Raw genomic sequence first — 25,839 nt, 5'->3', positions numbered from 1 at the left:
TCCCCAAGTAAGGTCTCAGTCTTCTGCCTTTGGAAAGGGGTTGTTTTTCATGAGCCTGAACTCCAGAAACGCTTAAGAGCTGGAGCCTCTTATCCGTGCCGCTCCTAACCATCTAAGCCTAGCCCAGGTGAAGCCAGGGCTGGGAGTGCCACAAAGTCCTGTCCTTCAGGAAATGACTTGCAGAGCCCAGCCCCAGGAGCCCTTCAGAGTGTGCTGGCTTAGGGAGGCAGTCTGAACGCCTCCTTCAGCCACTCCACCCCTCCTGCCTGCACCTGGGGACCTGGGCAGACCAGCTGGAGAGGCCAGGCAACTTGGCTACTTTGGGCAGACACCCCGAGGGACCAGGCGCCGACTCTGCTCAGAAGACTTGGCACAAAACACCCTTCATGCTGAGCTGGGCCAATCACAAAGAACAGACTTTATTTAAGTATTTGGCACTAAGACCCAAGTTCCAGCCTCACAGCTGAAGACAGAGTCACTTTGCAACTGTACCATGTCTTATGTAGAATGAATAAGTTAATGTTAACTACGCTCAGGCCCAGAAGCTCGGGCCTCCACCATGCTGGGGGTGGGGGCACCTGGACAAGGGGCGGAGACCTAGCAACAAATCACAGCAGGCCCTTCAAGCATAATGGAGAAGAGGGCCCCAAGGTGGAGACTACCGTAAGATGAGGCAAGGGCAGTGAGAGGAATGCTACTGCCATCTCCTCAGGCTCCACTCTCCTCCCTGACTCCTGTACACCACCCTGGTTCTTCCCTCAGCAGCCTCTGGAATCGCCACTGTGTCCTGGGGGCAGTGGCTCCTCTGGCTGGGCATCGTAGTTCTCAGAGCCTTCTGCTACATTCACGATCTCTGTCCCAGTCCAGGGAACTCGCAGGGCAGAGTTCTGCATGGGCAAAACTGGAGTCAGCACTCCCTACACCATCTGTCGTTTCTTCTTCCAGGCAAGACCCTACCTGGGTATCTCCCTGGCAGTAAGGGAGGGCCTAGGGTCCAGGGATTAGAAGTGGCCTTAGCACTTCCGGGGTTTTCATTTCAGAAGCTGGGACAAGACATTAATGTCCTCTAACACAATCCAGCCTCTTGTCAGGACTCAGGAGGAAGCACTCCCGTGTGTATACAAATTAAGAGCAGACATGTGGCTGGAGCAGCAACTCTCATCATCGTCCACTCCCCAGCACAGCACCGAAGTGATGCTTTTCCAAAAATATTCATAAGGTGTTGGCTTTTAGGACCTGGATGAAAAGATGTCAGAGGGAGGAGTAGGCCACCCAGCCCTTGTGATCCCAGCAGCGGTCCAATGGTGAGCTGCTCCCCACCAACCAACAGCACAGGCCAGACCCACTCCAGGACCTTGCAGTTACGATTGGGTGCTCCACTGGTTGGGAGCCCAAGTACATAACAGACAGGACAGTGACTGGGACCCCTAGTCCCAGGGGTCAGGAAAATAGCAGGGTCAGGAAAATATGGGAGTACAGGAAGACAGAACTCCACCAGGATACGCTGACCTTTAGCTCGCGTGCATCACAGAGCACGTTATAAAGGGGAAGGAGCATTTCCCCCAGCCCGTTGGCGCCCAGAGACCTGGGAAATGGGGAGAAACCCACGCATGAGTGTGAGCCATGTCCAGGCTCCACAGCGCTGGGGCTGTTCTTTCTCAGAAACAGAGCAGAGTGTGTGAGGCATCCTGAGGTGGCCCTGTCTGCCACTTGTCTTGCCTAAGGAGACAGATGTTGTAATCAGACAGGCAAGGCCTTGAGTCCAAGACGCCAAACTCTGGGGATACAATGCAATCATATTATCGGGAGCTTGTGGACAAATCACAGATACAAATCCTCAGGTCAGGAAGTCCGAAAAAAACTTGTACAAAAAAAACTCCAAAAAACAAGAAAGGTCTCAGCTCCAGATCATCGGCCTGCGATGGGGTTGGAGGAGCTAAGGGAGGCACTGGAAGGGTGAGGGGCTCAGCCCTGGCCCCACAGTGAAACAGTCTTTTCCAGCAGCGGCTGAGGCACTTGGAACATAGAGTTACACCTGGCTGATGATCTCTCCGTTCTCGGGGACAAAGACTTGCACAGGGGCCCCGTCAGGCGCTCTCCGAAGCACACACACGGTAGGCATCTGCCAGGGGCAGGAAGAGAGAAGAGGTAGGTGAGCAAACCAGGCAGGACTGTCAGGATAGCGAGTCCAGTTACACATGGTGACCGCTTACCGACAAAGACCAGCAGCAGTCCTGCCTCCCTGTAAGAGGAGCCCATTCCTCCCTATGAGGCTGTGCTCCCAGGGACCTTCCTCTATCCATCTGCCACTCAGGTTCCTTTGGGGTGCGACAGGCACCCTGACCTCCTTCTCCCCATCTTTCCTGGGCTCGAGTCTCAACACTCTCCCTGTTTGGCAGGTTGGTATGGGCCAGGCCTGGGCCAAGGACAGGTCCAAGCTCGCAGGAAGGGAGAGCACGTCAGCTGGAGGGTGCGGCTGGGCCCGTGCCAGGGCACTGCCCAGCCCAGGATGGCAGCTGCAGCCCACAGAAATGGTGTATGTGTTCCCATTGGGGGTGGGCACTGGAGGTCATGCAGCTGGGCTCTGGGAATCTGGGGGTCTCAAAGCAGCAGCCTGTTGATAACTTCTGGAGCACATCCTTTATGGAGCTTCAGTACCAGGGAGGGAGAACAAAGAAAGAATTCATAGGTACTCTCCCCACTCACAGAATGAAGAAATGAGGTCCTCAGGCTGCACACCACGCAGCACCCTACAACCCCAGTGGCCCCTGGGGTTCTGGATAAGACTGTCACTTACTTACTACTCACCAGCACTGCTCCAATCATTTCAGCCCCCTACCCATTCTATGAAATAGGTCCTTTACTACTCGCACCTCACAGAGGCAAACAGAAACCCAGAGGAGTTAAGTAACATAGCTCGTAAGCAGCACTGGGATTTGGACCCGGTCATCTAGCTCAAGGGTCTGTGCTCCTAACTGTGATGTCACCTGTGTTTCAGCCTGGTGTCAGGAAGGAATATAACGCATAGGCAATCACAGGTTCTTATTTCTGCAAACCTATCTCCAGAGTCTCCCTTTATCCTGGGCCCTCAAGTCAGGAAATTCCAAGGGTTAATTTAGGCAGTTTGTGATTATGAAGAAGCTTATCTGTTTTGTGGATCATCTGCAAAGCTATTGTAGGGGGTGGGGGTGGGGGATGATGTTCTAGTCATCTGCTCCGGGGCACATGGTATGTGCTCTTTAGCTAGAGGTGGCAGGCAAAATTAGCAGGCGCCCTAGGGAAATCAAAGGTGCCTTCTGAAGCCAAGAGGAAGTCTTCTTCTGGCCTGATCTTCCTAACTGGGGGGTCACCTGGCCACTGGGCTGCTAGTTTGATATCTCTCTACTCTTGATTTTTTTTTTTTTCTTGAGTGAGGGTCTCGTTCTGTAATTCAGGCTGGCCTCGAACTTGCTGCTATCCTCCTGCCTCAGCCTCCCGAATGCGGAGATTACAGGCATATACCGCCACACCCAGTTTTCTCTACTCTTGGATTTGCCAGGAAGCAGCCTTTCCTGGTCTAGCATCCCTCCTCCCCTGCTCCAGGGCCCCTGCAGGGCTGCTCACCTGTGCACGGGGTCCCGGGGCTCGCCCGAAGCCCTCTCTCCCAGGAGGCAGGCTCCGCACCCGGAAAGCTCCTTGGCGGTCCAGCGAGTGCGGGCGGCTGCTCCGAAGGCGCGCGCGCTCGTGCCAGCAGCGCAGCTCCTCGGAGACCGCAGCCTTGCTGAGCGCGCGGCCCGTGGGACTGTCCTTCAGCGACGGCGTCCGCACGACGCGGCTGTGCGCGGGTACGAGCCGCTGGTAGCGCAGGGCGGCGCCCTCCTCGGCGTACGCGGGGCCCGGGCCGGTGCGGCACAGCTCCCAGTCGCCAGGCCGCAAGTGGCTCTCAGCCACTACCACGTAGCGCCCGGCCGGGAAGTACCCGGGGGGCAGCAGCAGCTTGGGGTAGTGGGCAACCAGCTCTCGGCCACAGGCCGGGCCCCAGGGCCCGTGGTGGCGAGGCGGCTCGGGGGAACAGAGAGGCCGCAGGAAGGAGATGTCGGGGCTGCTGCTGCCCGGCGAAGTGGGGTGGGAGATGCTGGAGACATCGGAGCCGCTGTCCTCCGAGCAGGAGTGGCAGGCAGAGTGGGGCAGCGGGGGCTTGCTTGCCGGGAAGCAGGAGTCCGGCACCGTGACTGTGTAGTGAGTGGGGCGGCGGCGGGGGAAGGCGCTGCGTCCTCGACCCTCGGCCCCCACGCGGAAGGAGTCCACCCTGCAGAGAAAGGAGGCTGCTGAGTGGGGCTGCGCGGGTCCGGTGTTAGGCACACGCAGGGCTTAGGCAAACGAAGAAAGCCCCCAGCCGGAGAGATGTGCAGATGTAGCATACTGCCCCCTCGTGGAGGTCCTCCCAAGGCCTTTCCACATCATGACAAAGTAAAAGTAACAGCTGACCCTTGGTGAGGGATTGGGTCTAGCAGGCCCCTGGATAGGTGCTCAAGTTCTTTGTAGGAAATGGTATCGTGTTTATATATAACCTGCAAGCGCCCTCTTGTATACCTTAGTCATCTCTGTAGGGTACTTTAATACTTAGAACAGCATAAACGCCATGTAAATAGCTCTTATACTGTATGTTTAGGGGATAATGACAAGCAAAAAGTGTCTGACAGGTTGAAGACATGGCCCAGAGGTAGAGTGCCTGTCTAGTATGGCAAAGGCCTGGTTAGATTCCAGCACTGAAAAAAAAGTCTATACATAAAACACATGTCCAGGGCTGGGGATTTAGCTCAGTGGCAAAGCGCCTGCCTGGCAAGCGCAAGGTCATGAGTTCGGTTCCCGGTACCAGAGGAAAAAAAAATAAATAAATAAAAAAAAAAAACACATGTCCAGTACAGATGCAACCTTTAAAAAAATTAAATTGCTTTTGGGCCAGGGATATAGCTCAGCGGCACAAGCGCCTACTTGGCAAGTGCAAGGTTCTGAGTTCGATTCCTGCTGCAAAAAAACATATGCTTTTGGTGTTCGGTTGGTTGAACTCACAGAAGTGGAGCCCAGAGATAACAGAGCACCAATGCTACGCTATACCTGTGCCAGGTATTTTCAGGCAGCTCTGCAGTCGCTGTGTTCAGTGGCATGTCATCTGCAGAATTTGTTCAGGTAGATGCTGTCAGGTGTCAGATTTGAATGTGAAAAGCAATCCCATGGTGCTGAGGGCAGCTTCAAGCAGCCCAGGACCAGATGGGGTGGAAATCCAACCTGCTTACATGCCCAGGCATCAGGCTTGTACACTTGGCCTTTTGCTAATGTGCACAAAGACACTGTTTGTCAAATGACCCCGGTTGTAGATACAGTAGCAAATGCACTGCTCTACTTGAATGCTGCTTGGTGAGTACCCCGGAGAGGCTCTCATGGTGCCCCAGGCCCCTCGTGTGGTATGGCAAATGCTGCCTGTCACAGCTCAGCCGCTGGCACTCTTCCCAGGTAGCAGGTGTCTCCAAAAGGAACACATAGTCAATTCTCATTATTTGTAGATTCAGTATTCTCGAATTTGCCTACTTGCTGAAACTTCTGTGCTAGTTCCAAAGTCAACAGATACAGTACAGTCACAGTCACTTGAGGACATTCCCAGAACATCAGAAAGTTCCAGGTGCTCTAAGTGTACATCCCAAGTTGAGGTGGAACAAGATCAAGCTCTACCTTCCTGTTTCAGCACTCATAGCCAGAAACAAGGGTCATTCTGTGTGATTACTTAGAACACTTTAAAAAAAAAAAAACAACTTTTTTTTACCTTTTGGTGCTTTTGGTGATTTTACTATGCAAGTACAAGAGGAATCTCATGTGTATATACATGTTATGTGTGGTACTCGGGATTGAACCTGGGGCCTCTCGGCCAAGTGCTCTGCCACTGAGCTATATCTTCAACCTCCTTATTACAATATTTTATTTTGAAACAGGGTCCCACTAAATTGTTCAGAGTGGCCTCAAACTTCTTATCCTCCTGTCTCAGTCCCCCAGGCACCTGGATTATAACATATGTACCATAACACCAGGCCCACAGACAGTCTTAAACGTGCTATATCCACTTCTTAAGTGCAAGAAGACTATGCTGTCTTGTGGAAAAAATAAATGTGCTACCTCAGCTTCATTGAGGTGTAAGTTAAAATGCCACATGTTGGGGCCGGGGATATAGCTCAGTGGCAGAAGCACCTGCCTGGCAAGTACAAGGTCCTGAGTTCGATTCCCGGTACCAAAAAAAAAATGCCACATGTTGTGAATTCAATGTTACTGAGGTCACAAATATGTTAAACAGGGTGTCTTTAAACAGAAACTCACATAAGGGGCTGGGGATTTAGCTCAGCAGCACAGCGCCTGCCTGGCAAGCGCGAGGTCATGAGTTCGATTCCTGGTACCGGAAAAAAACCAAAACCAAAAAAAAAAAAGAAACTCACATAAAATCCAGTTATATACATTGATCAGTTGATGAACACTATCATGACCAAGGACTCCCAGCAATCTAACACCATATTTTCCCTAGGGGCAGTGGTTCAGTATTTGCTGCTGAGTCCCTGCAGCAGTGTTACAGAATATGACCACCATGAATAGTGAGTCAGCTGCACATCACCTGAATAAGAGACGTGCTCATTATCAGGGGCCAATAGAACAATTGGAAAAGTATCTCCTGGCATCAGCGAACACAGCAAGGTAGAAAACTTGAATCAACTTGTGCAAAAAGACAAAACTGGAGCCTTTGAAAGAAAACTTCTTGCTTCATGGATGATATGCTTTTTGATTGTGGTCCTGCCATCTCTTTCTCCTTAGGAGAAGCCATAATACTAGCCATGGGCCACCCAGGGTGTCCCCCTTGCTTCCTGGAAGTGTCCGTCCTCCCACGGTGGGGCTGGAAGGTGGTGGTCCCTGCATCTGCAGGGAGGCTCTCTTACCTCAGAGACTGTGACTGGCCCCGCCTCCCCTGTCTCCCCTGCATCTCTGGGGTGGCTGGGGCGCTGGTGCATCCCTGTCGCTGTCCTGGAGCACTGGGGATGGGCCCCATGTGGTAGGAGGCTGGCTCCAGCAGCCACAGGCTAGAGGCAGTGGGTCCGTCCTGGGGTGTGGTAGCCAGGCTGCTGCAAAGGGATTGGGGAGAGGTCAGTGACAAGAACGTCTCCACTGAGGGACCCGTGATGTGCAGAAGGATGAGGGCATAGTGAAAGGGGGCCTCCAAGTTAGGGTGCACACTACCAGCACCTTAGGGAGCTGCCAGTGGTCACATCGCTCCTGTCACCCAGCTAAGGGGACGCTGATCTCCACCTTTCCCCTCTTCCACCCTCGGGCCCAGCAGGCTGCCCCCGCTCCGGGCCCTCCCTTCCTCCCCTCACCTGGACTCGCTGCTGGCCTCAGAAGACTTCCTGGCCTTCTCGTAGGGGTGGTCCAGGCTGGTCTCCTTCCAAGGGCTGTTCTGGATGGGGGCGCGCTCCAGGGCCTCAGGCTCAGGTCCTGCTGGCTGCAACCCCTCAAGGCTCTGGGGTGGGACAGCCCGGGAAGGCGGGGCTGGGGACTCTGGGGGAAGTTTGGGTGTTTGGGAATCCTCTGCAGGGTAAAAGAAACCTGATAAGGGCAGAGGCTGGGGAACCAGCCCGACCCCCTCTGCAGCCTGTGCTGTGCTCTCCCGCCTGTGCTTGGCTTGTCCCGCTGCTTCCCGCCAATGCTGCAGCTTGACACAAGAGTTCATTTTTCTCTTTTGGGACCCCCTCCCTCCCACAGTCCTACTTTACACCTGCCTCCCTTGAGAAGCCTCCCCAGCTTGGCTTTTCTTGGTTCACATTACTGCACTTCTAGCCTTTGCTCCTGGTGCCATGTTGGCAGCCAGCCTCCGTTACCAGTTTTTCTTGTTCCTGGCATGCCCAAGTGCCCTAGTTTCCTTACTGGCCTAGGAACTTCCCGGGGCAGCACTGCAACACCTTCTTGATTCAGCCTTACCCTGACATCTTTAGCACTGGTGTACAACGGGGTTCTTTGGCCTCACTACATAATTCAGGCTGGTACTGAACTCACTATATAGCCTAGACTGGCCTCAAACTCATGGTGACCCTCCTGTATCAGCCTCCAAAATGCTGGGATTACAGGTGTGCACCACCACCTTGGCCGGTGTACAGGTTCTCAATCCATACACTCTTGGTTCCCCCTCAGTGCTACCTTCTTTTCAAAACTGATAATGATTGTGGACAGATGGCTCAAAGGCTCCGGCTGGTTCAACCTGAAATAAAGCCCCAGGGTGTAGGGACAACCAGGCCCTGCTGGAATCAACCTTTGGCTTCCTCATCAAAACAGTCAAACTTCTGAATGAGAGACGGTCCGCATGCCCCCACCCTCAACTGAGCATGTGCAGAGGAGGCCACATGAGACGCAGGGCTGGCGCCTGTTCCTTCATGAGCTCACTAAACCCTCCCTTCCTGTTCAACATCCTCATGAGCAAACTCTGCCAAAGCCCACGTTCTTGCAGTAGAAACCCAGCCTTGACTGTAGTTCCCAATCGTCCCTCTTACCTTCCTCCAGAAGTAGCCCGTCAGACAGGGAGCTGTCATCTGAGGCACTGAGCTCTGGGGAAATCAAAGGCAGAGAAGAGAAAGAGGTGAGGACACTAACCCATAGATAGGAGTAGATAGCAGTAGTGAGCAACCCCAGCCCACTATCATGAGCTTAGACAGAGAAAACAGAGAAAAGCAGAAGTCAAGGGCTAGGAGACAGAAAACCTGTTTTTAACTGGTTCTGTCAGCCATGCAACTTTGAAGAAACTATTTCAGGGCTCTGGACCTCAGTTTCCCCACCTGTCAAAATAAGCTTAACAATAGAAGGGACAGGCAAAGAGGCACTTGGGAAGCCCCTGGGATGAAATGAATTTTGTCAACTTTTCTGTAGTCTTCTAACATTGTAAGTACAACTGAACTCAGTCCGGAAACGCCTGCACTGCCCGAAACAGCAACAATGGGAGGTGGGAGTCCGAGTGGTGGGACTGTGAGGCCAGCTTAAGTTAACACCTGGCCAGCCAGCCCTAAGGAGGGGTCTCCAACTGGTGCAAGGTGGTCGCCTGGAGAAAAGGGAGTGTGGCATTTTGCATGGGCCTGCAGCAGCTGCCTCCCAGGAAAGATCTAGAGAACAAGCCTGATGTGACCTGAATGGCACTCACAAAGCATTTTTAAATGTTTAACAATGGAAGTGAGGAAAATGAATAATAACTGATGTTTCCACAACGCCAATACTTTTCTATGTACTCTACATACTGATTCATGTAATTTCCATAACCACATAAAGGAGTTACTATTCTCTCCATTGAGGAAACCAAGTTTCAGGAGTAATACTGTTTGGGTCCATCCACTAAAGGGTGGCTGAGTCAGAGTTCACACTCAGTGTGACCAGAGTCTATGCTCTTCACCCCACCCTCCACTGCCTCTGTTATTAGCCAGCATCTAATGCATAGGTCATTGCCAGAAGGTTCTAAGAAAAGTAAACAGTTCCAGCCATCTTGAAACTTCTATAAAGGGGTTGGTAAGCTACAGCCCATGGGCCAAATCTAGTTCACCAGCTGTTTTTACAAATTACACTTCATTGGAACATAGTTACAGATTCATTTACCTAATGTGGACTGCGCTAGCAGCTACAATGGCAGACTTGTGATGATATCACATGACCCACAAAGCCTAACTCATTTACTATCTGGCCTTTTAATAAATTGGAAATACTTGCCAATCTTTGATTGGTAACTAAAATGAAACAGAAACTTTATCCAGAACAGTTCTACTCAGTAGGAATATGGTTCAAGGAGCTGGGCCTGACATCAGAGCAGCCAGCCAGCCCTGGCTTCACCTGGCCCCCAGTGAGCCCTTGCTTTTTTTAAAAAAATAAGATTTTTAATTTTTGCAAATGCCAAGTTGAAAAAGTGACGAATCTGTTACTCTGTGGACCAGTAGTACAACCCTGTGGTATGTTTTGGTTAGAACACGGGGTTTGGGAAGAAAGACATCATTCCCCATCACCCTTAACCTTCATGTAAACAGGCAGATCTGTTTTGCGGGGCCAAAAGGTACAAAGCAAAGAGGGAAATCTAGGGACCCAGTGGGGAGCTGGCAGAGCACACTGATCTGTCAGAGGCAGGTGGCTCCTGCGGGCCATCACTGTCTCAGGCCCCGTCCCCACCCACCCCTGGGCTCCATCTAGCACAACTCCCTCAAAGCAGCAGCAGCAGCAGCAGCAGCAGCAGGATACCCCAGGTGGGGAAGTAACATGAAGCCAATACTTAAACTCAGCATTCTCAAAGCTCTGCTGCCCAACATGGTTGCCACCAGCGACATGAGACTATGCTTATTAAAATGAAATCAAGTTTAAAGTCACTCTAGGCACAGTTCAGATGCACAATAGCCACATGAGGCGAGCGCCTCCCATACTGGACAGCACAGCTGAAATGCTAATAGGGAGCATTGCTAAAGACTGATACTGTCAATCAACAAACACACACTGCGCACCTGTTCCATCACAGAGGCGTGTGCTGGGGTGGCTCTCATCAAGTTCACCACAGTAAATTTCAGGTTCAATGCCTGGCTGTTCCTTGCCACCTGCAGAGTCTGGCTAATTACTATCATCTGGCATAATTACTTTCCCAAATTGAATAACCCTTGTGGGGAGATCTAGGTCGTGGGCTGGGCTTTTGTTTTACTTTTTGGTTCATTTGCTTATTTTTTTTCCTTTTTAATTCAAAACACCTTTCAGCTCCTAATTATCAATCCTTCTCCACTTCCTTCTTTCTAGGTAAGGACAGCTTGGCAGAGAAGCCCCAAAAGAGGAATTGCTTGTCTAGATCCACCTGCGCCGGGGCTCCTGAGGCCAAGCATTAAACCCCAGGACCTTGGCCCAAGTGGAGACGGGACTGAGTTTGGGGGCAGGCTCTCTGCCAGAGTTGGCCAGGTCAGCAGCTGTACCAGCTCTTTCCCCTGCCCAGCTCAGCTTCTCCTGGCCAGAGTGCCCTGAGAAGGTTTCAGAACCTCAGCCTCCTGCCTCCCACAGAGGGTTAAGCCAGAGCCCAAGGCATGTCCTGGCCTGCTCTCCACGCCCGGCAAGGAGCGTCATGGGTCACAATGGCAGCAGCAGAGTGACATCTCAGTACCAACCGGGCCTGGGCGGAAGCTCTCAACAACTGCAGTGCCTGTAGACCGGGGCTGCTGAGCAGTACAAGGCTGGAGGGGCCAGAGGGATAGAGACCAACTGGGACAGGGCACAGCTCACCACTGACAAGCACAGAGCAAGTCGGTCCTTAAGGGCTTCCAGGCCCAGGTCAGAGCTGCCTTTCCCGGAAAGGCCCCCTCGCAGGGAGAGGAACGGGAATGGAAAACATCTTTTCCATAGGAGGCTTGCAGGCCAGGAGCATTTTCCTGCAGCCAGGGCAGGCCGGAAACACTCAACCAGAGAGAGGTCTGGCCACCAGGCCCTAGGGTCAACTCACTGCTCTTCTGGCTTTACCGGTCAACTGTCACACACAGGCACTTCCTTCTTTGCTATCTATACCCTGCTGGTGTCTGGTCAGATATCCTATTGTAAATTAGAGGGCACAGGTGGGAGCACATGCTGAGGCCATGGGGCGTGGAGACCAGGGAGGAAGGACAGCAATGGTGCAAATAGCCAAGCTGAGTGCAGGGTTAGCAGCCACTTGCTAAGCCGAGCCCAAGGCCTCAGATCCGGTTCTGCCTCAGGGCCGCTGTCCCCTTGCCTGCTCTTCTTCCTGCAGATGCAGCCAGGGAGGACTGGGGCCCAGGAGCGAGGTCTGGGGGTGGGGACTCAATGGAAATCTGTAAGTCATGACCTGACAAGCTGGATGTGGGTCAGGACAAACAAAATAATCACACCTCGGGGTTGAAACCCACCAACAGGAAGCTAACCCAGACCGGATATGCTTAAGTCATGTGCAGGCTCCTGGCATTGACAGTTCACTTGGTGCCCCACAGCCACCCAGAGGGGCCAGGGGTCAGGGACAAAACCATGGGCATAATAAGCAGAGAAGAGATGTGGATCCCACTCCTGACAAGTCTAGGGCACTGCTAGATACTGAAGGGATTGTGGAGGCTCAGCACCAGCCTAGACATCCTGTGAGTAACATGGCCTTGAAATAACTGCCCGATCATCTACGGATGGCAATGGTCCATCCCTGCTCTGCGTAACTCAAGCCAGGGGAAAGCGCATCACTTCACAGCCTCAGGTTCTTCCCAGGACCCTGATGCAGATAAGCTGTTGCCCTGTGGGTTTCGGATACTTTGGCTGAATAAACCCTGGATTAAGCTCAGGGTCAGCCCTCCTGCCTAAGAAGTTCTTCTTCTACCCCTCTCCCTCCAGAGCTGGGGACTGAACCCATGGCCTCCCTCCTGCACTCCTCTTTTGTTTTTCTGAGACAGAGTCTTGCTGATTTGATGAACTGCCCTGGCTGGGCTGGAATTTGCAATCTTCCTGTCTCAGCCTCCCAGGGTGTTGGGATTCACCACCCCAGGCTTAGGAAGTCTTTTGATGCCTTTGCAGAAGATGCAGGAGGGAGTGAGATGTTTTCAAAGAAGATGGGGAAGAGAGATCTCCCAGGAGGAAGAAGGCTTGCTGGGGGTGCAGAAGGTAACAAAGGGACCCAAGCAGCAGTTCTGCCCAGCTGGTGGAGCACTGAATGTAGTGCCAAGAGCTCCCGCGGCGCTGACTGAAGGCAAACGCGGTAGCACAGCGCCACGCTGTCCACCACCCCACACGCCCAGGCCGGTGGCCTCACCTTGGCCCAGCGCCTGGACAGCGGTGGCGGGAGGGGGCTCGCTGTTGCGCCGCCGCTCACCCAGGCTGCGCCGCAGCTCGCTCAGCTTCTTCTCCTCCTGCAGTGCCGCGTGCTTCCGCTGCCGCCGCATCTGCTTGCTGAGATTCTCCTCCGCGCACAGCCGCCGCGCAGCCTCGGTGATCTGCAGCTGCAGTGCCAGCTGGCGCTCCAGGCTGCTCAGGGGGTCCTGGGGAGGGTTGGGAGTTTGGGGACAGGCAGGCTCTCAGGGGGTGCTGGCCCAGTGCTGTGACTCCTTGGCCCTAAGCCCAGAGGACGGAGGGCAAACAGACAGCAGCCCAGGGATGTAGAGCAGAGGGTGGAGTGGTGGGAGGGGCTGAAGAACAACTTGGCGCGGGAGAAGCTGGCATGGGAACCCACCCGGGCCTGCCTGCCCAGCTGGGCTGGGTGGAAACTCAGGTGGGACACTTTCCCTCCTGACCCCAAAGGGCTGGGGAGGCTAGCCCATGGGAACCTGCTGCCATCTCTTCATGGGAAAGGGCAGGCACCCACGGCCCAGGCCCAAGCTGCCCCTGCCACTTCCCTCCTGGGCCGGAAAAGACAGCCCCAGGGACACAGTAACCTGTCTGAGCAGGCAGCTGGCTCTCTGGGTGGGTGGCTGGAGCTCATAATTGATCTTCTGGCCATGGGGACAAACCCAATGTCCTCCCTAGAGTGCCCAGCCCTCCAGCTCCTAAGGTGGCACACTTCCTGTAGCCACCCGGCTACCCATGGGGAGTGCCCCTTATCAACACGGAGGGGGCCAGGCACCGTCATGGGGTAAGCGAGAGCAGCAGAGACCGCTGAGGTGAACGTCAATGGTCAGCCTTGGGACCGAGGGTCAGTGGTGGCCTCTGCAGCGCCTCACCTCTCTGTGCAAGGCCCACTCATCCAGCTTGTACGCTGCTCCTATCCTGCGGCGGACCTTGGGGGGCTTTTCTCCCGGCTTGAGGGGATATTCTTCTGGCAAGATGCCTGTCAGCTCCTGTAGGGAACCAAAGTCTAGCCAGGTGACTCTCCACCTCCCCAGCCTTTGGCAGCTACATGCATCCCATCTCTGGCCCCTGGAGTGCACGGATCTGCCTTCACAGAGGCATTGGGACAGCTGGCCACTCGTTCCCTGGCCATCCCGTCTCCTCTCAGTTAGTTATCTTCTCGTCCCCATCCCTCTGCCTCCTTCCCCTTTTCCTTCACATCTTCTGATCGCTTCCTCCAGAGGGCTACAGGATCTCAGTTACAACCCTCAGAGGCGCTTGTGTCTCCCAGCCCCTCCCCCAGTGCCTGGGCTCTGCCCAGGTCTAACTCACCCCCACCCAGTGCCAGGCCAACGCTGCATCAGAGGGACTTCAGGCCCAGCCCGGCTCTGATTTCCAGAGTTCCCTTAAGAATGCGGATACCACTTTCAACCCTAATATCCCCAAACATGGCTCTGAGTGGATACAAGCGTAGCGGGCAGGGGGACCCAGGCCTCACCGCCTCGCGGAGGCAGAGTCTCCGCAGCTCCTCTAAGCAGGCCTCCAGCCGCGCTTCCAGGGCCTTCTGCTGCTTGTGTACTGCGTGGGTCAGCTCCTTCATCGGGGAGACTGGGCTGTCAGGGCCTGCGGGAGGGCAAGGGTCTCAGGGATGCTGAGGCACAAAAGCCTTTCTTAGACACTTACTGACCACCTTTAGGGGAGTATACATCCATACACACACAGCCCCATGCTAGCTCACAAGTTACAGGTGAGCTGCCATGGCCTGTATCATATCCCCAAAACCCCAGGCTGCTGGCTCCCCAGCAGTGGCAACATTCTAGCTCAGAGGGGAGGGGCTGCCCCACCTGTTGATCTGCGGGGTGCTGCTGGCACATGCACACAGACCTCTCCTGTGCTCTATCGAGACTAGGGCAGAACAGACCCACCAGCTGGTTTCAGCTAGAGACACTGGACCTTAACACTGGCCAGATAAGCCTTTTCAACATCTTAGTAATCACTGCAGCTAAAGTGGAACACTCAGATCCCTGTTCATAAAGAACCAAACTCCAGCCAGACCCTCCAAGGAGAGAAAGTCTGCCTGTCCCTGAGGCCCTCTGCTATCTCCCTTCTTCCCCCAGCAGAGGCCTCCCTGTTCCCACCCTCCGTGAGCTTTGGGAGTCTTAGCTGGCCACCCCGGGGCCTGGGGCAGCGGGATTTCCCCAGCCCACTCACCAGACTGCAGGATGATGCCGCTGTCGGTGTCGCTGATCTCACCCTTACTCTCCATGGTGGGTCTCTGGTAGGAGGGGGCGCAGAGTAGGGAGGGGCGGCACGGGGCCCAGCCGGGGCCAGGATGCGCAGGCAGCCTGGAGTCCTCCCAGCTTTTAAGAGAAAGGCGATCAATAACCAACAAGCTCTATGTGAATCCCTTTGCTTCCAAACAAAGCTCAGGAGTAGATGCTCGAGGGTGGAAGGGTGAAAGGAGGGGACCGGGACGCCAGGTGGGTGAGAAAGCCAGGAGGAAGGGGAAGACGTCTTCCTGGGCAGAGCTGTCCTCAGCCCTGTCACGGCCTACTGCCCTGGCGGCTGGAGCACCTCAAGAATTGCTGGACACTGGGCCTCAGGCCAAGGCCTTGTCCTGGGGCCCCCAAGGTCCAGGTCTGCCTCTCTCTGGGCCAGGTCCTCTAGGCAGGTGTGGCCACTTGATGCCAGAAAGTGGTCCCTGAGTCTTGTTTGAGCCACCAGCCCTGGTCAGGGTCTCAGCCCTGCTCAGGGTCTCAGCCGGCCAGGGCCTGGCAGCTGCTGGCTGCAACAGGGGTGGGGAGGCAGGCGGAGCCCAGGCGGCAGTCTGGAAGGAGAGGCCAGCCACCTCCTCACTGAGTCAGCCGTTGAGCAAGAGTCCAAAAGTCCTTCCGAGTTTCTGTCTGGAGCTTATCCTGCTGCCTCCTCAGAGCACAGGGCCGCAGTGGGGGTGGGGATTCCCAGACCCCCACAGGCGGCCAACAGGACAGAAGAGTAAGCCTCGGGAAAGCTGGCCCCAAAGCGAGGCAGACAAGGAGACCACGGTCAGCCTGACCCAGTGGTGTGGTACCTCTGCCGAAAGGGAAGGAGCAATGGCTTTTATAGACCTGTGTAAACAGCAGAGCTTATCAAGGTACCAGGGGCAGCAGCAATTTAAAACTATAGGCCTGAAGACAATATGTACCTTGCACTTTGCAACTTCAATTTGCAAGGAAGTCCAAAGAGTGCATAGTAGAATTAAAAAAAAAAAAGTTTATAGATCTTTACAAACACGCCAAAGAAACAGTGGCCATATATTTCAGGAACCCCAGGAACGCAGGATGACTGTGTTTACCTTTGCACTGTTCATCTGTCCCAGACCCTTATCCCTCAGCCTTTCTCCCTGCCTGGCCATGCTGTCATCCTCCGTATGGGGCAGGAGGGTCCAGCCAGAGCTAGGAAGCAGAAATGACTCTCAGCTGGCACCCTGAGCCTTTTATCGTTGGACAAAGGGAGGAGGTAATATCAGAGGGGAGGCCATAAATTAGTCACATTTGCCAATTAATTATTAACCACTAAAGAGTTGCCTTGAAAGTTGGGACAACTCAGCCCCTGGGGTGGGAACTTCTGGAAACTGCGGTGTCCCTTAGCAGATCCCCTTTCTCCTGCAATTTCCCCCTCCCCAGCTTGGCCCAGCCCCTCACTGCCAGGGTCAAGGGGTGGCCTTGGCATTCGCTGTGGTCCCGGTCTGATGCCGGAACTTGCTGCTCTAAGTAGGATTCAGTTGTGCTACCACCTATGTTACCTGGGGAAAGTTACCTGCCTGGCCGTGCCACCTTTTAAGGCACATGAGAATGAAGTATGAGCCTTAAGAGTCTAAAGCACTGCTCTCTGGATCAAGCCAGTTCAGGAGACATCCCCACCCCTGGAATCCTTCCTGGTCTTCCCAGGATCCCAGCCCCTCCGGGCGAGCCCCAGCACTGGGTCCTAAGAAGCAGTGCAGCACGCAGAACAATGTCCCCAGGAAAAGGCGGAGGAAAGAAAAAGGTCACAGAGCCAGGAGCGGACCGCTAGGGCACTTTCTCTTAGGCGTGCCATCCCGGACCCTCCCCCATCACAAATGAACCCCCAAAGCCAGGCCTGGGGCTTCTTTGCTCCAGCTCACCTTTGCCAGCCCTTTCTCCGGTGGAGATTCAGGCTCAGCCTCAGGGATAGGTACCCTGTCGGAGCCCACCAGCCCCGTGTTATCCCAGCGCCCCAGAACAGAGCTGGGCAGGAGCAGAGGTGGCCACAGCCAAACCCTGAAGACCCACTCAGCCCGGCCCCGCCCCGCCCCGTCCCGCCCTCACCTGCTTCAGGATTTTAGTCCCGGAGTTCAGAAGGACCCCCTGGGCCAGGCTGAGAAGTCTAGGGGCCGTACATGTCGCCTCTAGGCCTCCCAGACCACTGGCCGGCCACCTGCGCTCTCACTCTGACCGGGCTCCCGGACCGCACGCTGCTGGCTGCCCCTCTGGCCGGCCCTCTCGTCCCTCCCAGGCTGCTGGGCCAGGGGAACCAGGTTACTTGTTGTGACTTGAGTCAGAGGGGAGGAGCAGGTGAGCAAGCCCTTCCCTGAACTAATCCTGACTGCTGACTGTTGCCGGCAGGCAGCTCCTGGGCCTCTGCACTTCCGGGGCCAGAGGGGAGCAGAGAAAGGGGGCTCCCCAGGGAGAAATCCCTGCCAGCAACAAGAGGCAGGCCTTGCAGGGACCCTAGTGCAATGGTCGGGGCTGTGGAATGTCACAGTGCCCTCCTGTCCTGCCTGGCTCTCCCTGCCTTCCTCGGCCCCCAGTTTCCCTTTCCGGAAACTGAGGAACTACAAGTCCCCAAACAGGTAAGAAGTCCACTCTGCATGGAGATAGCAGTGGGAAACTTACAAACACAAGGCAGGGAGTCACTGCTCTTTCTCATACATTGAAGTGGAGCCCCTGGATTGAGTTTTGTGTTTCCCACAACAGGATTTAAAAACCTCACAATGGAGGGTGGGAGGGGCACACCTATAGTCCCAGCTACTCAGCATGCTGAGGCAGGAGAGTCACTTGAGCCCAGGAATGAAGAGATCAGCCCCTCTTTTCAAAACAAGAAGAGAAGGAAAAAGGTTCTGGAGGTGTAGCCTCCAAATCCTGGAGGTTAAACCCATGTGGCCCTGGGTTTAACCTCCAGCACAAAACAAAACAACCAAACCCCTCAGGTTGGAATTGTGTATGCAGATGGCCTAGGGTACTGCAGTGAGAGGACTGGGCCATTCACTCTTTCTCCCCCTCCCTTTTCCTTATTGGTGGGGATGAATCCAGGGCCACTTGCTAAGCAAGCGCTCTACCCCTGAGCTACACCTCCAGCAGAAGAGCTTTCTCTCTTTATTCCACACTTTTACTCACCCCAGGAGCAGCAAGGCCATTACTTCCCTGTTGTAGCTCCACCTCCCAGCAGCACAGCCCCTGGGGCACTGACCTGAACCCCAGTCCTGTCCCTTCCTCTGTAGAAGGGTCACTGTGTGATTCCAAGGCCGCAGGCCACTCCCCAAAAGCAAGGGGACACAGACCAAAATGGAATTTGCTCCTTACAAAAAAATAGGCCTCCACATCTCCCACCCCACGGATCCTCTGGCAAGTGGAAAACTGGGATCCAGCCGGTTTAACAGGGGGAAGCCGAGCTCAGGATGCCTGTGGCCTGTCCTCAGCCGACTGGGACCTCGCTACAGAGAGGGGGCTGCACCCCTCAAGTCTTCATCCCACCCTCCCATCCCCCAGCTCTTGGGTCCTCCCACCATGCCTCCCAGCACCTCAGCTCAAGTTAAGATTGCGTCCCCTACTCCCCATCCCCCAGTCCAAGGACGACTGAGGAATTCTGCTCCCATCAAGCATCTCCGGTGGAGCAGAGCTGTCACAGTGGGCCACTTCCCCTTTGCTGGCACACAGACCCTGCACACCTTCACATTCCGGTCCACACCCCCTTTCCAAACAATGCTAGCCCAGAGTCCTCCAGGCTGACCACCTCCTCCTCTCCCCAGCCTGAGGCAGAGGGGCCCTCACAAGGGGCAGTCCCTGCCCCTGGTGGGGAGCAAGCTCTCTGGGCTTCCCAAAGAACCCACAGCCCAGCCCTTCCCTTCCCGGTCCTCCACAGTACAGCAGTCCCTCCTGCCCCCTACAGGTCTGCACTGTCGTCCAGGGTCAGCCAGAGAGGGACTGACTCTAGGCAAAAGCTGGCCTTGCCCAGCTCTTAGCTCCAAGTGGGGAGGAGAGAGGAATTTTCTAGACTCAGCTGATAACTCACATGTTTAAAATACGTAAAATAAAATGGATCACTAGGAGAACCAATTTTATGGCAATACAGCTCCAGAACTGCCAATACTTCCTTATTAGCATTAAATAGGATCCAGCAGTACATAAGAGCATACAAGTGGTGAGTATAAGCAATGTTTCAAGATAGCTGCTACAACTGCAATATGGTATGAAATGGAATTTTATCCCTGGCAGTCACAGGCAGTCTACCAGTGCTCCCGTGGTTTGCTGTTAATTCAAAGTGATGCTAAATTTCTATTACCTGGTGGTGAAAAAATAAAGATGCAAGGTTCTACTTTCCATCTAAGCTTACAAACCCTCTCAATTCTACCCACACAGGCCTGGAAACTTTTAAGAACTTCTGCCCTCAGGTAATGCACTACCTGGGTCCAGGGGAGAAGTGAAATCTGCTAAGGCCTGGACACACCCAGACGTGAATTCCTTCACTTAAATTGTCTTCTGGAAGAAGCCTGCAAGCCTTTTTACTAGTGATCCGTCTAGTTTGGATCTGACTGGCTTTTCAAGAATCGACGTGAGCAGAAGAGGCCAGGTCCTCTTGTCAGTGATGTCAAAAGCTCCCTAACAAGAAGCACATGGTCTGGGAAGAGCACCTCGTTCCAGACCTAGCATCTTCCTGGTCCTTTCCGTAACCCAGTACCAGCAGTACCAACTGCTCATGGTGGCAGATCTGAGCTTAGAGCTCAGGTATCCTTGCGGGCAGGTTGCACGATAAAGCTATTTGGGTTTTCTGCCCAAACCCAGGGCCATAGTATCTGCTTCCATGCGTGCTGAGCAGGAGCCCTTCCTCCATAACAGAAGACAAATCAACCTACTTGCCTTGATCCTCAAGAATTCTCAGAGATATTTCATTGCCCCACATTTACACCCAACGTTTCCCAAACCAGCAGAAGCTAAGGTCTGGAACGTGGCTGGCAAACCAAGCCTCCCGGAGAATCCCAGAGGGTCCGGTGGAGCTAGTTGATCACAGCATCTAACTCAAAAGACCAAGGGAGAGGTGATATTTCAGGGGCCACCCTGAAAGTGAGGCTGCAGCCCCAACTCTCCCAGCATCATCGCCAAGGCCCCCAGCAGGTGAGGAAGTGGGTTTCTTTGAGAGCCCTGCCGGCGATTGGAACGTGACCTTGGGGAACAAGCGCTTTCCCCTAAGAAGAGGAAAAACGCCCTCTTTAGGGGTCCCATTTCCCAAGGGAAAGTCCTGAATCAGAAAGCTTCTCCACAGCTCTGTAGCCAACCGTTCTCTCAGTTTTTTTTCCAGGTTCTTCTTTTACGTTTATCCGAACTTCTTTAAGCCAGGCACCTCACACTATCGCCCCCCTCCGTGACCCCAGCCGCATCCAGCACAGCAGTCACCGACAGGCCTACAGTTCTCCTCAATGAATGAACGAGCAATCGGTCCGCCAGTAGGACTAACTGGGAAAAGAGGGAAGGAAAACTGTCCGGGACCCTCCAAGCAGGAGGGATGGGAGCCCGTCCCTTAACTGTTTTCTTTCTCCTCTCTGCTCCCTGCACACCGGGAAAGGTGTTCGCTTCCACCGGACGACGGGCGACGGTGGCGTGGGCTGGGACAGGGGAACTCCCGGCGAGCCTGGAATGCGCCCTGAAATCAGACCTCTAGGCTCTCTCAGTAAAAAGCCCCTTTGTCCCGTCCACCCTGCTCCCCTCCCCCACCGCGCCCTGCACTTCCAGGCCGGCCTGAGACTTTGCTCCTTTTGTTTGGCGGCTGCTTGCCTTCCCGGAACCTGGCCAGGAGCTCCGCAGGCATGGGGAAGGACGCAGCAGAAAGGCTGAGGAGTCGGAAACATGCACGTAGGGCAGGAACTCAGAATTCCCACCCCCTTGCAAGATTACCCCCATCTCCGTAAGACCCCGTCCGCGGAGGATGCAGAGTGTGGGCTCAGGGGCTTGATCCCCCAGTTCAGCCGCACCGGCCCCCGAAGTTCCCCCCTTACCTGTCCCTCCGAGCTCCGGCGCCTCCCGCCTGTGCCCGCGCCCCCCGCGCGCGCCGGGCCGTGTCAGGACCTGTGGGTCCGGGCCATCTTCCCGCTCCCCGCTTCTCCCCCCGGCCCTCCCTCCCCGGAGGTATTTCATTTAACTTCGGCATTTGTAGCATCCCAAATGTTAAAGATCCCAAGACATCTGTCCCCTGGTGCATACCAAGGCGCAAGGAAAAGAGGGGAAGATGCGAGGGGGGACGCGGGAGTCTGATCGCAGGGCGGGGGCGGGGCCGCATGCTGCGGAGGGAAGGCGCCTGCAGGGGTGGGGGGTCCTTTGGGAGCCGCGGCTCGAGGGGCAAGGCTGGCCCCCTTTCCCGCCTTGGGACGCCCGCCTGGCGGGGAACCCCCGGCGCTGCCAGTTTCCGCGGCCCGGGCAGGAGGAGGCTCCTCTCTGGGTCCGAGGGCCGCCTTGCATCGCGCGCTCTGGCCTGGCTGGGGGCAGTTTTCATTCCTGGAGACCCGGGGGGTGGAAGAATGGGAGGGGTAGCGGCGGTGCCGCGCCCCTCTGCTCCCTCGCGCGCCCTGCAGCCCAGTGGAGCCGGCCTCGCCTCCCCTCCTGCGGCCCAGCCGGTCCTGCTGGGGACCGGACCGCTTAAAGGGCAGGGCCAGGCTCCAGGAGAACGCCTCCTGCTGCTCGCTGCGGGCCGGCGGAGCCCGCCGCTCCATCTGTCTGGTCACTCGGCCGCCACAGTGTTCTTTTGCTCAGTTAACTTTTATTGAGCACCTACTAGTGTCCAGCACCGTGGATCCAAGTTTAAGCTCCTTCACTAGAGGTTTCGTCCATCTGATCCAGGAACAGCAGCACCAGTGAAGTAGAGCCAGGGGAGAGGGGACTGGTCCTGCCTGAGGATGTCCAAAGCCTGACCTGGGCAGATGGTGCCAGAGGAGCTTGGAGCTCTGAGACCGCAGCGAACTGTACAGAAGCACGAGGGTGAAAGGGCACAGCAGGTCCTAGAGGCTTCTGGGAACTAGCATTGGGGATGAGGAGGGAGAAAGGAGACCCAAAATGGAAGAGCCACGGGGCCAAGCGGCCAGCAGGGGCCTATCCAAAGGCAGGGCTGCTCCCACTGATTGTCCGCACTGTACACACTCTGGAAAGGGAAGGCTCAGCTACTCACCAGACTGAGGCAAGAGGATCGAAAGTTCAAGGCAACTTACTAGAGCTTGTCTCAAAAGTTAAAGCCAGGCATGGTCTGGCATACCTGTAATCCCAGCACTTGGGAAGCTGAGGCAGGAGGATTGCTGCTAATTCCAGGCCAAGCTGGACTACACAGTGAGTTCAAGGCCAGCTTGAGCTACATACCAAGACCCTGTCTCAAAAAAGAAAAAAAAAATTAAAATGGGATACAGCTGTAGGTCAGGGGCAGCGCACTTACCTAGCTTGTGCAAGGCCTTGGGTTCAGTCCCCACCACCAAACTCTGCTCAGCTAGCTCTTGGTCACAGCTGGGCTTGCCCAGAGCAGGTGCCTTTTCTAACATTCACAAGGGCACTGTCTAAGCCAAGTTGAATTGAAGGAGGCCAGGTGTGGTGGTACATGCCTGTGATACTAGCACTTGGGAGGCTGAGGCAGGAGGATCACTGTGAGTTCAAGGCCAGACTAAACTACATAGCAAGGCCTTGTCTCAAGGAAAAAAAAAAAGAGAAGAGAAAAGAAAAGAAAAAGGAAGAAAGAAAAAAAATTGAAGGGAAGTTACTTGTACTAAGGTGTGTGTGTGTGTGTGAGAGAGAGAGAGAGAGAGAGAGAGAAAGAGAGAGAGAGAGAGAGAGAGAAAGAGAGAGAGAGAGAGAGATGGTGATGAGGTTAAGGAAATGGCTCATGGGATTATAGAAGCTGTAGAAACCCTCAGGCTGGAGACACAGGGTAGAGCTGCCGGTGGGGTCCACGCAGTTTGCTGGCAGAATTCCTTGCAGCTCTAGAGGTCTACCTTGGTTCTGTGAAGGCCTTCAACTGATTAGGTGAGGCTCACCTACCTATGCAAGGTAATCATTTTACTTACAATCTATGGATCTGAATGTTAACTTCATCTAAAAGACTTCCATTAAAACGTCCTTCCTGAATAATGTTTGCCCAGATATCTGGGTGCTGTGCCTCGCCAAGTTGATATATGAAACTAACCACCACAATCCTAAGGAATGTTGATCTGACAGAGAACCTGGGCAGATTTCTTTTTAGAAGGCGGCTTTGGTGCAAGTGGTGGGGGAGGGAAGCCCTTGGAAAGGGAAGCCCTGGGGAGCAGTGATCCAGGCAGGGGCTGCTGCGGCCTAGACTGAGGCAGAAACTGTGGAGGAGGGAGATCTGTGACTGAGCGATTAAAACCATGAGCAGTGAGGAAGAAGGCGGAGCTGGGGAGCCCGGGGTTTCAGGCCTGAGAGTTCAGTCTGAGAGGTGTTCACTCTGAGATACCAGTGGTGACACTGGGGGCAACTGTGGCCGCTGAAGCCCAAGGAGACTTGGATCTAAGAGTTTGGGAGCCACTTCCCGGCATGCTTCCGGGACTAGGTGAGATTGCCTGAGGATAATGTATGAAATGAGAAAAGAACCGGGGGTGGGGAGCGGGGAATTCTGGGTATGGAAAGAAAGTAAAACATCTTCACAAGTAAGCGCTCTTACTACTCATGGGATGAGTAACTTTTTGAAATACTGATCTGTGTACTGTCCCCAACACACTCACCCCTATCTCTTCTATGGATGGGAAGCAAAACCTTCCCGGGAGGCCCCCAGCCTGCCAAGACCACGCCAGGGGTCCTGACAGGGAGCGCGGGGACACGGGTCATGGAGGGTCCAGACGAGATAGCCTGGGAATGAGAATGGATGGGGTGTGCCCCGAATAGTAAGGACCCTGCACCAGCTTCCAGCAGGACCCTTGGAAAGTGACAAGACCTCGGTGGGATGAAGGTTGGGACTTGGTTGCCCCGAGTTTCCTGCCTTGATAGATTCCTGCACCCGTGTGTCTATGGAGCAGGACCCCAGTCCACTAGAAGCCCCTGTGGGCTGGAGCAGCTAAGATGGCAGCTTGAAGGTCCTGCTCCTACCCGTCTCTCAGGTCCTCAGGATTCTGCATAAGGAAATGGGATTTTAATCCCCCATATAGGATATATAAAGGACTTAAAGGAAGGCTTACAGGGGCCACCTGAAGAGTCAGGTGTGGGAGAGGCAAAGGGCTGCGTGCACGCAACAGATCCGAAGGATCCAGTCAAGGTCAAAGGCCCGGAGCTCGCTGCAGAGTCCCGCGTGAGTCCGCATCAGGAGGCCAGCAGGCCTGTGCTGCGGGGCTGCGCGGTGTGCGCTGGCACCTGGAGAGAATGGCCAGAGCTGACGGTGGGGGTGGTGGCTCCTCTGCAGAAGCAAACTCGAGACTTCCTTCTTCTTTCTCTTTCTCTTCTCTCCAAGCTACAAGCCTATTTGTTGGCACCACCCACATCTAGGGTGGGTCTTCCGTCTTCAGTGAATCAGTCATCCACACGCAGAACCGTGCTAAGCCAGTCCGCTAGGCATTTCTTACTCAAGTTGACAGCACAGCTAAGGATCACAGAAATTTAATCCTCCAGTTCGCATGTTATTGGCATTTGGAGATGGGATCTTTGGAAGGTACTTAGGGTTAGATAGAATCGGGTAGATAGGGCCTCCGTGATAGCATCAGAGGCTCCATCAGAAGAGAAAGAAAGGTCAGGCGCAGTGGTGGGCACTTACGATCCAGCTACTTGGGAAGCCGAGGCAGGAGGATCACAATTCCAAGACCAGCCTGGACAGTTTAGTGGGATCTTTTTTTCTGTCAAAGTTTTAAAAATGGAAGGGGCTGAGGGTTATAGTTAAGTGCTTCTGAGCTGCTTGCTTGCTGTATCTCATAAAATGATGTCCCCTGCCACATCAGGGAGCAGCAAGAAGGCCCCCAACAGATGCCAGCACCACGCTCTCGGACTTCCTTGCCTGTACAAATACAAGAAACAAATTTCTGTTCTTTTAAATGACCCAGTCTCCTGTTCTTAGCAGGAAATGGGCTAAGGGCTGGTTGTGGTGGCGCACGCCTGTAATTCCAGCACTCTGGAGGCTGAGGCAGGAGGACCAGTGTAAGTTTGAGGCCAGCCTGGGCTACAAAGTGAGTTCAAGGCCAGCCTGAACAGCATCGCGAAACCCTCTCTCAAAAACACAAAAAAAAAGAAAGAAAGAAAGAAAAAAAAAAGAAAATAGGCTAAGGCAGTGTGTATGTTTCACAAATCTTGAGTTTGTAGGTTGAGATTTGTATCCCTCCTACTATAGTCATTGACCGATAAGGAAACTCAGGTCTAGAGAAGCTACACAAGTAAGGTGAGATTTGAAGATGGATCTTTCTGATTCGTGGGAGTCCAGAGCCCCATGGTTGTGGTTGAAAATCTTCAAATGCCAAAGGCACCAGCCAGATAAAGTTCAGGAATGAAGTGTGTCAGGTCTAAGGTCCCGGTCTCCAACCATCACCCTGGTTTGTTTGCAGCCGGAGACAGACTTGGCCCCTGGGGGTGGGGGGAGCGGGGAGAGCAGGAGCCACAAAGGGATGGGACTGCGGCAAAGGAGGGGACCCAGGCTCTGCCTTAGTGGGCAGCTGCTGTAAATGTCCCAAGAAAAAACTACTATTTCAAAAACGAAAAAGGGAAATACAAACTTTTATGTAAAATCTGATTTGGACACGTTTGATTCTTTTACTAGAAATTCAAAGGAGTGCCCAGCGAAATGTGT

The 25,839-nt window shown here is 54.4% G+C and overlaps 1 protein-coding gene across 3 annotated transcripts; it reads right to left on the bottom strand.

Moving 5' to 3' along the window:
* Positions 1 to 395: 395 nt before the first annotated feature.
* LOC102006977 (chromosome unknown open reading frame, human C1orf106) lies at positions 396 to 21,315 on the bottom strand. 3 transcript variants are annotated; one of them, XM_005375150.2, is made up of 10 exons: positions 21,083 to 21,315; positions 15,025 to 15,173; positions 14,312 to 14,436; positions 13,707 to 13,823; positions 12,803 to 13,028; positions 8,556 to 8,609; positions 7,389 to 7,599; positions 6,954 to 7,136; positions 3,604 to 4,288; positions 396 to 2,122 (listed from the first exon to the last, which is right to left on the bottom strand). In XM_005375150.2, the coding sequence occupies exons 1-10, from the start codon at positions 21,283 to 21,285 to the stop codon at positions 2,030 to 2,032; spliced, it is 2,046 nt and encodes a 681-aa protein (XP_005375207.1). In that variant the 5' UTR covers positions 21,286 to 21,315; the 3' UTR covers positions 396 to 2,029. The 3 variants fall into 3 exon arrangements, with proteins under 3 accessions (XP_005375207.1, XP_005375208.1, XP_005375209.1); XM_005375151.2 differs by lacking the exon at positions 21,083 to 21,315 and adding an exon at positions 17,142 to 17,341; XM_005375152.2 differs by lacking the exon at positions 21,083 to 21,315 and adding an exon at positions 16,958 to 17,116.
* Between the last annotated feature and the right edge of the window lie 4,524 nt (positions 21,316 to 25,839).

The sequence above is a fragment of the Chinchilla lanigera genome, unplaced genomic scaffold (genome assembly GCF_000276665.1).
Source record: "Chinchilla lanigera isolate Chin_1 unplaced genomic scaffold, ChiLan1.0 scaffold00005, whole genome shotgun sequence".
Lineage (NCBI taxonomy): Eukaryota > Metazoa > Chordata > Mammalia > Rodentia > Chinchillidae > Chinchilla > Chinchilla lanigera.
The sequence above is the reverse complement of the archived record's forward strand: the minus strand, read 5'-3'. Positions and strand labels throughout refer to the sequence as shown.

What these genes read in the sequence shown, in the direction of transcription:
- LOC102006977 (XM_005375150.2), bottom strand. Translation starts at nt 21,285, where the DNA reads ATGCACCAGGGGACAGATGTCTTGGGATCTTTAACATTTGGGATGCTA. An exon ending in CGGCATCATCCTGCAGTCTG is followed by an intron (nt 14,437 to 15,024) that starts GTGAGTGGGCTG and finishes GCCCTCCCGCAG; the next exon opens with GCCCTGACAGCCCAGTCTCC. An exon ending in AGTGGGCCTTGCACAGAGAG is followed by an intron (nt 13,029 to 13,706) that starts GTGAGGCGCTGC and finishes AACCCTCCCCAG; the next exon opens with GACCCCCTGAGCAGCCTGGA.